We start from the raw sequence: 12,599 nt of genomic DNA, 5'->3' as shown, positions 1-12,599 counted from the left end.
GTTCCTCAAGCATTCTTCAATTACAGCAAGCAGAAACACCTCATGACACAATGAAACAGTTGGCAACAATAAGAAAGAACAGTTCTGGAAAGCAGTTAAACCGTTCGGATCCTCATAATATTGGAATAGAATCAGAACCGTCACAACGAGACACCGTAAGGCAGTTGGTTCCAGTAGGAAAAAAATCCTCGGGAAAGCGCCCAAATTTGTCTGATCCTCAAATGGATGAAGCTTTTAAATCAATAAAAACACTTACAGAAAATCGAAGAGTAAGGGATAGCTTTGAAGTATATGGGGAATACGTGGCAAATAAATTAAGAACGTATGATGCATTTGTTCGAACTGATGTAGAACATAAAATTAATTGCGTTCTCCATGATACTGATATGCGAATACTTTATCATTCACACGGACAGTTTACTCCAAGAACAACGAATTTGCCACTACCAACTGTATCACCTGTCTCAAGTTCGCTCTCTTACGCACCAGCTCCATCTCCTTATTATACATCAACAAGCATTCAACATCCTTCTGATCAAGATAGTCCAAATGAACATAGCTTTATTGACACCCTAATTGGATCCCAAGCGGATAACTCTACGGACATTTCATAAAAACTATATTACGTTCTTATATGTTTTTATTTGATTAAATAAGGAAAAAAGAATTTGATATCTTTTCTTACCTGAATATGATCTGCCAATGCTTCTGGGCTTCAAGGGCTTCGCAAGTTTCAGGAACTATAGTACCAATTAGTTGTTTAGAAATTTGAAATATATACATTAGACTGACATATGAATCTCCAGTGGCTAAAAACCTTAAAGTTATCATTAATCTTATTTTCACGCATATGGCTTCCCGAAAGTTTGTATTTTTTTTGCAATTTTAGGTCCAATCATAATGATGAGACTTTCAAATGCGGTTGCATTAACTCGAGTAAAGTTTTTGAATAGCATTTGTTCTTCCATTCTTAGTTCTGGTAAAAACTTCCGTTTTCTGTTTGCGAATATACTTCTTTGCTACCACCGTCGTTTTCTGCAGTTAGGCGATTTTTTAAATTTCATTAATAAAAACGTGCATCATGCGAGTAAAGCATCGTCTTCGTCGCACATTTTGGCTCGACTGAACGAACTTTTCAGCAACAAGGTTCGCCGATGTTTTCCAACAATCATCGACGTTTGTTTACCAACAGTTGATCAACTGTTGCTCAACAGTTGTTCAGCTGTTGCTCAACAATGTTTGCTTAGTCTGTTCCCGCCTTTAGACTCTTGATGAAACTCGGGTTTACGGATATCGGATACTCGTAAAGTCCCGACGTATGCGACTGACACGTCGGCGATTTACGAAGGCGTATAATCACAGAGGAATATAGCTTCGTGCAAAGCTCATTCATCTGTGGCATAACTTACCGCCTCTGCGTTCTATATACAGAGTGTTTTAAATTCGATCCTCGCCATTACGATCTCTATAATTATGAGAACTACGAAAATAGTTAAATTAAAGCAAAGTTGCGCATTTTTTAGCCCAACATTACGCCATTTGAAAGAAGTTAAAAAATTAGAATGGTTACTGATAAAAGAAATACAATTTAGAAAAATCGTTTTATTTTTTCTGAGCATATTTTTTCCGTGATTTAAAAATAACACACTTTTGCATTGCCCCTTATTCCGTGCTACATGATAGCTGGAAAAAGTAGTTTTAAATCAATTAATCAATCAAAGCCTAATTGTCAAAAGATTTTTAAATTTTATAGACAAAGCTAATAAAGAAAAGTAATACATTAATACACAAAAAACAACACAAAAAAGAAAAGCACAACAAACACAACAAAATATTTTTAAAGTGAAAAGCCAATAACTTATAATTAATTACAAATATATTTGGGAAAATATCAAAACCAGATACAAAGTTATAATACCAGTTTACTTTTAATTTTTTATCACCTACTCCTATATTGTTTTCTACACATATAGCCAAAGAGTGAGGTGCTTTTTTTAATGTATTTTTACTTTGTTTGACCTTTCGCCCACTGCATATCGCCTTATTTCCTCCTAATGATGTCCTGCGACCAACTGATGTGGGTTGAACTGATATTTGTTTTCCTTTCTTTCGTGAAGTTGAAGTCCGTTTTCTTTTGCACAAGGAAGTAGCTTGTACTTAAAAGCTGTATGCAATCCAGAAATCAAAGATCGCTCAGAATGTAAGTGTTTTTCACAATTATTTAAATATGCCTTAATAGCGGAATAAATTTGCGACGGGTTTTTCTCCAAGTTATCCATGATTCTCTTACTACCTATGTTGATTCCATTTTTCTTTAAGTTCGGCAATATTGTATTTATCAATATTGCCGAATCGATATTAATGTCGACGTCTTTATTTTCAATAGAAATTAATGTAGAATAATCAGTATTTTGTAAATATGTTACAGATGTTGACGAATCCCCCTCAGAATATTTCACATTTGAAGTATTATGAATTGGTAAAAAGAGTTGCTCCTCTGCTTGCTTTCCAGTTGCAATTTGGTAAAGATGATTTTTCGATTTTAAAGAAATAGTATTGAAAGCGGAGCATATGTTAAATTTTTTGATCACTGCTGCTTGATGTTTACAGGGCTTGGCTATTGATCCTTGTGGACATGTACACTTAAAAATCATCAAATCCACGATGTAAGTGAAATTTTCAGAGGTGCTACTCTTCACCGCATATTTAACATTAGACAGCTCTGTGATGTTTTCTTCCATCACATCTTTTTCGACAAGCAAATAATGAGTAAGAACCATCTTAGAGAATCGCTTGAGAAGAATATCTAAAATTCGTTGTTTGTAGTAGGATTCAAAGTTGGTGGTAATAAAGTCATAAAGTAATAACGCATAACTGCGGTAAATTGAAGGTTTTCGTTCTCTCTAATAGTATGTTTTTCAGTAATCTAAACACAACTTCGACGTAATTATTGATATCACTTCCTCTTACTGATAAATGTTGCCGATATAAAAGACACCAACTGTCAGGCCTTTCCATAATATTTCTGACATAATTAGTGAAATTTTAATTTTTATACTCCTTGATCATCAATCTCCAAATCATGTTTAGTTACATGATTTTCGTATGATTTTGATAACACAATATTTCGAAAAAGTCTAGTAGTTTTGAGTATCATTTGGAGAAATTTTATTTTTTGCTGTTTTGAGCCATTTCCAACATGCTTTCAAAACGTAAAAGACACATAGTAAGTAGCATGAACTAGGCCTTACCTTTTGTAAGACATTTTTTCTGTTAAATTGTCATCAGTCATATTAATTTTGGGATTCAATTTAATAGGAAAAATGTCGTAAAGGGCTTTTGCGGCTTCTGGGAAGATTACTGATTGTTGGCTACTACTTATAATTCATCCTACAGGTAATCCCCCAATAGCGGAATGAGTAATAAAGTAGTATACTTATGGTTTTGTGTGTTACAATTACCAGTTGAATCCACGAACATTATCTCGGAAGACGGATATAGTGTTGTAACCCTTTGCATTATTGGCGTATAGAGGGCTACAGCGTAGTGGTCTTTATGTCTAAATATTTGGAAAAGGGTTCCGTTTTGCTGTGATAAAGATTTTAGCATATTTTCTACGTGAATTAACATATTATCTCCCGTTCGTTCTCCAAAATTTCTTTTAAAATTGCTTTTCCATAAGGATTGTACATCAGTTTTTGTAGGAATAAAATGTTTATCAATAACAATATTTTCATATTTGTCGCCATATCGTCGCCATCATTGATACAATATAAGAATGATAAGCTAATGATACAGAGTGCCCTTTTTCAAAAAGTTCAATTATACGATGAACATCCATACTGACAGGTCGTTCTCTTAAAACAGCTGCTGAATTTAGGTTATGATTATGTTTATCCCGAAATTCTGCAATGCATGGCCATTCTGGCATATAAATATCTTTGACTTCTGAGTTAGTTGCTGGAAGATACCGTTTTACAGTAACAGATAATTTGGCAGGACAATTTGTATCCAAAATCCGTTTCTTGCAAACTTCAGTTTTTTTCTTCAGTTTTATATTGAAGTGGCAGTGGTATAACCTTTTGAATAGCAACCTCGATTTGCTAGTGTTATTATTAAAGAAGGGTTGAAAAGTACTCTTTAAATCTTCCATAAGAAAAAAAAATGACAAAATGACGAAATGTATCACCAATTTAAAATTATCATATAGGGCAAAAAAAGTGGCTTTGAAAAAGTGTCATTAATTTTGCTCTACGGCTTTAAATAACGCCAGAAAAAAATTAAAATGTTTTTTTTTTATAATTTCGGTTTTTTACGGTTATTTCCGGAAATATTTGAAATTTTCAACATTTTTAACGCCATTTAAATAGACGTCAAATTACGTTACTTTTCTCCAATATCGTATCTCAAACTCATATCAGTTATATTATTTATGATTCAGCTCAAAAAAGGACAGCCTGTTCGAAATTACAACAAAAAAATAAGCAATTCTTGTCATTGCGTGGAAAAGAGGGTCTAATGCATACGTTTTGCGTTTGCTCCTAATCTATACCTGCTAGTTTTTAAGCATACTGAAAATCAATCGATAGCATTAAGGTGGCAAAATGTGTATATTAACCTTAACCTGAACCAACCTGTATATTATAAATAGGACAGAATTTAAATTAATCGCTAGAAAGATTAAATCTAAAAATTATAGTAATTTTTCCCCGAACTCGGCAATCCTTATAACATTACCGCCAAAATGGAAAATATAAGATACCTAACCTATAATTAAAAATATACTAATTTAATTTGTATGTATAAACATACCTCAAATTCATCTTTAGAGCTAACTTCAGTCTAATTATATTGTTAGCAGTTTGTTTAAATGGTATATTTGATAATGAGTTGATTGTTGGAGAATGGTGGATTCATTTGAGCAAATATTCATAACATATTTGAGCAAATGATTATAACATGAAAAAAGTGAAAACACCAAATAAAAACAATTAATAAACACACCTTTAAAACCGTAACGGCTAATAAGTCGGGCTCGCGTAAATCTCCGACACTTTTGCCTTATACGTCAGCGCTTTGGCACGAGTTGGCTATCGAAATGCCGAACTTTACCGATTGATTTTGAAATATATGATGCTATAGATTCGGAACCAGGGCTGGGATTCTAAAATCACGACTCGATCTCGATACGATCACGACTTCGAATTCGATCGCGACTCAGTCGTGACGACAAGGGTGATTCTAAATTTCAATCGTCGGCTAAACTCGTTTTATTCGATTTGATTTAGGTTTCTTGGTATATATTTGATATTTTCCCTAATATTTGACATATGGAAACGTCAGAGGGAAAAATTGACTTTTCTATTGATAAACAATAAGAATTTTCATTTATTTTGTTAATTTTTTTGGCCTTCGTGTATTTTTATTTAAATATATGCCCATATTATTTCTTTAAAATAAAAAAATGTAATTTTAAACCACTACTTGTTGTGTTCATCCACTTTTGATTTTAATATGGCAACATGGGTGCAATCAATAGGACCTATAACACCAGAGAAATTGGATCTCTTTATAAATGTTAATTTATTAATTTATCTTTCATCTCTTATATTTGAAAAATTAATGAATTGGTCAGCAAGGTGATTGTCAATAATTTCAGTAATTTTATGGATCCAACGTCTTGTAGTAGTTTTGGTAATTCCAAATTTAAGATCTTCTCGAATGTTTCTTTGGTAACAATCTGTGGCATAAAATCTTAACATACTAAAACTGCCCATTCAATGGTAACTCTACTTCCTCTGCCTCTATTATTAACAGAAAGTGTTGTGTTTAAGAAAGCTTCTTGATATACTAATGAAAACCTGGTATGACTATTGGTAAACAATAAATGAAACAAATACGTTTAAAAAAGGATGCTGACACATTATGCACGTATTAAAAAAGGAAGAAGCTATATCGTCTGGCGTATACGATATACCCAAGCCTGTCGTCGACAAATCGTTAAAAACTAGGCAATCCGCAAGACACTCACGACTGAAAATTTATTTAGAATCAGTCATATCAAGTAATCGTGTCGAATCGTGATTTTAGAATTCCAGCCCAGATAATGTAAGAGACGATTCTGATAGAATGGGGAAGTAAATGACTGATTGGGTGACTTATTGTATTGCATATTCATAGATATGTTAACTTGGAGTTCTTAATATGTCGTAGACTGTCCTGCACGATTATTAAATTATTAAAAAATTTGACGCTGAAATGAAGGATTTTCTGATTGGGTTTCAGCAGCCAACTCTTCTCGGAAACCGTGTGGTTGGTAGATAGTTTGCCGTGAATGAGATGGGAATTCCATTCTTATTGCCAATTTAGAGCATTGTGGAATACCTTCCATAGTAGGATGCAATGAAAGCAAAAAATTAAATCGTCTTCAGCGAGTTGTTTTGTTTCAGCGTTACGCCTGACTGCGGTATTACCTTCTAGAACACTAATTGTTTTTGTTTCTACTGGATCCAAACTTTTTCTTTTCCAACGATTTTTTCTGTGATGGAGGAGATGGCTCCGTCTGTGTTGCATCTTACGACAAAAGATTATTTCGATTCAACATGAATATACTCGCTCTCTTTATTTTGTATATCAAGGGAACAACTGGTGGATTTAGTATCTAGTGCATTGTTTAGAAAATCTATTTGCATAACATATTATGCATATATGAGGTTTTCGTTTTTCCTACCGAGCCTGATTTCAGTTCTTTATGATATTGTATATCGTCCTGTCTTTTGCATATCAGTCTCTCAAATTCTTCCATCTGTTCTGTAGAGCCTTACCTATGAGAAAAAGTAAGAAACATACAGAGATATGAATTCAAAAGTATACAATGATCTAAAAAAAATGTAAGATTCTTTATTATTAATTTGTTATTACTCAAAAAGCTTTTATTTTAGACGACACAACTATACATCGGTTATAAAATTCTCTGACAAATTTACAATAAATTTTGGTAATAACTCAAATTTATTTAGCTAGCGGTTGCCTATTAGCCGATCTACATTTTCTCTTTTTGCGTGGAAAGATCAATGGCTAGAAATAGTGAAGGAAGTATGCGAGGTAATATGGAAATGTTTTGCTTCAGTCTGACATTCTAGATATTTATTTTAGAAAAATATTGTATTTGGTTTTCTTATTAAAAAGAGTCAATCTGTCAAATGTCAATGTGCCAAAAAATATTTTACTCTTTGTATATAATGTAATATTATATGGTATTCAGTGACCGCTTAAGTTCCGCATAAATTCGATAAAAATTAGAGACATGATTTTTTGAGAAAATGCTCGGACCCGTCGATTTTTATTTTAAGTTGCGCATTATTTCACGTAATTTTTTGTATACAAGGTGGAACAAAAAAAAAAGATATGACGTCATCGGTAATTTTTTTAAATGGAATGCTATATTTTTTATTGAATTTATAAAATATAGACGAAATTCCAAGCAAGTTTACTATAACACATTTAACCAACAAGAAAGCAAGTAAGTACATCTATTTAGAAATTAAGATAAAATGAAGGATAAAATCCTCATTTACTTCTTGGCAGAAAGCAAGACGTTTAAAAACGGTTTACAAACTCATGTAAAACACTATCAATTATTTCGGGTGATATACGTCTAATTTCATATCTAATTCTATTTTTCAAATCTTCTACGTTGTTTGGTTTCTCAATATAAACTTTAGTTTTCAGGTACCCCCATAGAAAATAGTTAGGCAGGGATTTAGGTCTGGTGACCTGGTCGGCCACTCTATTGGCCCTTTTCGTCTTATCCATCTTCCTGAGAAAAATGTATCCAAGTAATTATGGACATCTTGAAAGAAATGTGGTGGTGCGCCGTCTTGCTGAGACCACAAGTTATCTGTCGGGACAGCAGGGTCTTGTTCGTCTTGGTATAGGGCAGCCAAAGCAGGGATAAGATCTTCTTAAGGAAAATTCAAATAGCGTTGTCCTGTTAAGTTTTCTTCGAAAAAGTATGGCCCTATAACTTTATTTTCCACGATAAAAGCCCAAACATTAAAAGACTTACGGTACTGTGTATGAGCCTCAGTTGCCCAGTGTGGATTTGACACTGACCAGTACTGACAATTTTGCCGATTTACGACACCGTTTAAACAAAAGGTGCTTCATCCGAAAACAAAACTCGTAACACTGTCGGTTATTATTGCAAATGTTCATCATTTGCTCGCAAAATTGGTTTCTTCGATTAGCATCGTCCTCATTTAATTCGTGTATTAGTCTAATTTTATAAGGGTGGTATTCATTTGCTTTTAAGATGCGTCTTACTGACGTTCCGGCTATCTTATTATCAAATGAAATTTGTGGAGTTGCATTGTTTGGATTTTCTTCGACATACAGCATAACGTTTAATTTTGTTTCTGCAGAAATTTTTGGACGACCTGATCTTGGCAAATCCCTAACATGACCTAAAGTTATAAATTTGTGCTCTATTCTACTAACTGTTGACTGAGAAATAGGATGGTTTGGGTATTTGGAATTAAACAGTTCACTTATTTCTTTTTGCGTGCGCACTTGATCCCCGTACCCTAGCCTAATCAAAATTTTAATTCGTTGGGTTTCCGTTAAATTAGCCATAATTTATTCTGATAAAAACTATTAATTTTCGAACTGACAGTGATATTCGAAAATGGAGATTCTTTACAAGTGCAACCATGGAAATAGAAACAATTGGCAGTGTTTATAACATTATTTTTATTCTCGACTTAACCTTAATTTGTAAATAGACGTACTTTTTTTTCTTGTTATTTAAATGTAAATATTTCGGAAACAGTTGAGTTTTGAGATAAGGTGTCTTATACGAAACTTGCTTGGAATTTCGCCTATATTTCATAAATTCTATAAAAAATATCGCATTCTATTTAAAAAAATGACCAATGACGTCATATCTTTTTTTTGTTCCACCCTGTATACAAAAATTTATGTGAAATAATGCGCAACTTAAAATAAAAATCGACGGGTCTGAGCGTTTTCTCAAAAAATCATGTCTCTAATTTTTATCGAATTTATGCAGAACTTTAGGCGGTCACTGTATATAAATGGTATGGTATATTATTTAATTATTAAACCAGAAATGCTATGGTATAGTATTTAATACGATTTTTATTTAGTGACAATGGCAGCGTGGCAATATTTGATTGACCAAAGCAAAGATTGTTATTATATGTGAAAATTCATTTGGAATAATAAAATATAGATGGATATTGCATTTTTAAAAAAGGTTTGTCACGTATTCTTTCGAGGTTCGCTCATTTTCTTTTTGCGTTAGCTGAATGTCTCCCTGTATGTTTCTTGTGATAATTGATATGTTTTTTTTCTCGTTCTTTTAATTTTTTATGTATATTAAAAGCATCGTGCTTGTTATTTAGCTCCTCTATTTCACGGCAGTTTTCGCCCATCCATTCTTTCTTTGGCTATCTTTACGTCATGTTCTATATTTCCTTTTTATTACTAGTCTTTTTCTTTATTAATTTTTTTCTTCCATAAGGTTGATGATGTCCTAGTTCATCCATGTTTATTTCGCTATATGATCCTTTCTATTCACGACATGTTTCCCTACCTTCAGTATTATTGTTTTACCCTTGTTTCAGGCAGTATCTTATAGGATTGTTTTCATTGTCGCTAGAGGATGTCCAGGTATAAGGCTCTCGAGGGGATAGTTTATAGAAGGTCTTTTTCCAAATCAAAAATATGTAATATAAACCGTGATATAAACTAAAAAGGTTCCAACATTAAAACTAAATAACAGAATACTACTAATAGCTTCCTAGATAAATTCACTTCAGACAGGCCAAATACTTCTATCTTGCAACTATTTATGAGTTTACAGTAACGATCTATGGGAGAATTTTGACTGAATAAAATGTCACGAAACGCGTCTTTTTTAAAGCCCTATGGAACCATTTAGAAATATTTAGAATTTTCTTCTCAAAGCAAGCAAATATACAAATTATAGAAAAATTAAAATACAGAGATTTACAATAATATAACCTTAATTGGCGCCAAAATAAGGCCCTCAAACAAGATGAACTACTTAAAAACTAGACACTATAGATGAAAATATTAAACTTAACGTAAGTTGAACCCTACGTATCATCTTTAACTACAAAATACCAATAAAATAGTACAAAAACTAGGAGAATAATTAACGTATTTACATTTTTATAATAGTGTATAGTATAAATAGTATTATGGTATATTATTTAACAAACATCACAGATAAGATATTACTTTAGTGACAATGGCAGCGTCGCAAATTGAAAACGAAGATACAATACTTGATTGACCAAAACAAAGCATGTTATTGAAAATTCATTTGGAATAATAAAATATAGATGGAAAAAATTTAATTTTTAATAAATCTCTAATAAAATGCGTTGCAACACGAGAATATAAATATTTAAATTTGTTTAATACTTTTTTAATTAGCTTTATCGCAAGAAAACGTCTGTTATCTTGTGACAATTGAGAGATGTTACCTGCATTTAAAAATTTTCCTTGAATTCTTGAAAATGGCAAGTCCTTGATAAAAGTATTATATTTCAGATAGATAACAAACAAATTGAAATTTAATTATAACTTCATTCATCAGATTTTAATGGAATATTTTTAAAGAATATCGAGTTAGATATTTTATAAAACTTAATCCGTTTACTATGCTTCTTTAAGTTTTAAAATACCAGGAATAATTAAATTATTACTTATCAACCCTAAAACAAAAAATCGAATGGTTACAAATTCCATCAATACTCTTAAGTTAATTAAGTATGCATGATGTGCTTTTGATTCAAAATGTAGATACTTAAAACTCCTAAAGTGTTCGGCACCATTTCTCCAAATGACAAATGACCGACATTCTCGATTGAAACTTACTTCCGTTTATTGGCTAGTATAAAATAAAACCTGTGTATAAAAAATCGTTAGTTCCAAAAAGTTTTTAACGCATTAGCATGATGATGATAAAGTCTTTGAAGTTAATTAGCGTACTTGGATGTATAGCAGTAGCTTGTGCTTCACCTACAGCTGAGAAAAAAGGACTGACTTTTGAAGCTGATCCTGTTGGATATGTTAAACAGTACATCGCCGGGTTTTTAGATACGTTTTTAAACACCGATAATTATGAGGTATGCAATGTATAGTGTGATTAATTTCTTACTTTAAATTTTATTGTAATTTATTAAAGATGCGTAAAATTAAGAAATATAAATAATCAATAAAAAAAAGGATTTTTTTAAATTTTTAATGCTTTCTAACTTTTAAAAATATTTAAACTTATTAACTTATTAGATTTCAGATGATATAAAAGTATCAAAAAATTCATACAGATTAAATGATGCTTCGAGACGAAACGTTGAAGACTATGAACAGAAAATTGAGGACTACGTTAAGACCCATGATGTACATTTTAGCCTTCCAGCGATTGGGTCTGTTACAGTTGGAACTCAAAACCTAGATGAGGATGAGCTAGATGTCAAATTAAATTTTGGTTCTGATGTTCAAGAAGGTAAGCACCTCCAGACTTACATTACAATATTTTCAAAATTAACTCAGTGATCAAAATATAAGTTAGCTATTAATTTTTAATTTTTTTCAGCACGAAAATCAAAACTAAAGAAAATCTTTATTCCTATCTTGGTGTTCGTACTTCTAAAAGCTATGACCTTAGTGCCTCTTGCCCTTGGAATCCTTAGTTTAAAGGCTTGGAATGCACTTCAACTTTCCTTCTTCTCCTTCGTTATTGCTGTCGGACTAGCTATTTTCCAGCTTTGCAAGAAAATTGCTGTTGATCATGCCGCGGGACAACTATCAGCTCATGAAGCTTGGCCAGCTCAGCAGTATTACGCTGCTAGGTCTTTAACGAATCCACAGGAAAATTACATATCCTTAGATAAAGAGCCTCAGCAACTAGCCTATTCAGCTTATACATAAATGAAAATAAATATTTTTTGCAAATAAAAGGTAGTTTTTTTAGTAGCAATTATTTCAATTTGTTCACAAAAAATCACTAAAAAGATCGTTAATGGCGTATGGACTAAAATGCGACCAGAAAAGTTTTTTTTTAAATCCTTTGCTATTTAAAATCAGAAAATTAATTAACGAATCAAGATAGTTTTAATATATATCAAGAACATAATTTCTTTTAATAAATCATTTCAAAGTTTAGTTTCAATAGACTCAAATCATCTCTAATAATTATCACTAAAATAGTAGTCCTATAGTTGGAACCTTTGGTGTGACGACGCGACGCTCAAATCACAAACCAGTTTTACCACTAACAAAAAAATGTCTTGGATTATAACCTCTAAAATTGTCAATATGTTGTGTATTATAAAAAAAATATTAAAAATATATATTTTTTAAGTATGTATTTAAACTCTTTAATCAAATAAATGCAGTTTTGCAGTAGTAGGTAATTCAAAAAATATAAATTAATAATAATAAAAAAAAATACTTATTTACTTACGCTATGTATGTGTCTAAAGGATATGAAAAAAAAATTGATTGACATTGCTTACTTGATGCTAATTTAACATTTTTAACTA

The 12,599-nt window shown here is 31.8% G+C and overlaps 1 protein-coding gene across 1 annotated transcript; it reads left to right on the top strand.

Moving 5' to 3' along the window:
* The first annotated feature begins 10,976 nt into the window (after positions 1 to 10,976).
* On the top strand, positions 10,977 to 12,014 carry LOC126746300 (uncharacterized). Its single transcript, XM_050454476.1, has 3 exons — positions 10,977 to 11,180; positions 11,344 to 11,560; positions 11,651 to 12,014. Exons 1-3 carry the CDS (start codon positions 11,007 to 11,009, stop codon positions 11,983 to 11,985), a joined length of 726 nt encoding a protein of 241 aa, XP_050310433.1. The 5' UTR covers positions 10,977 to 11,006; the 3' UTR covers positions 11,986 to 12,014.
* Positions 12,015 to 12,599: the final 585 nt, after the last annotated feature.

The sequence above is a fragment of the Anthonomus grandis genome, chromosome 17, assembly GCF_022605725.1.
Source record: "Anthonomus grandis grandis chromosome 17, icAntGran1.3, whole genome shotgun sequence".
Taxonomy (NCBI): Eukaryota; Metazoa; Arthropoda; class Insecta; order Coleoptera; family Curculionidae; genus Anthonomus; species Anthonomus grandis.
The sequence above is the reverse complement of the archived record's forward strand: the minus strand, read 5'-3'. Positions and strand labels throughout refer to the sequence as shown.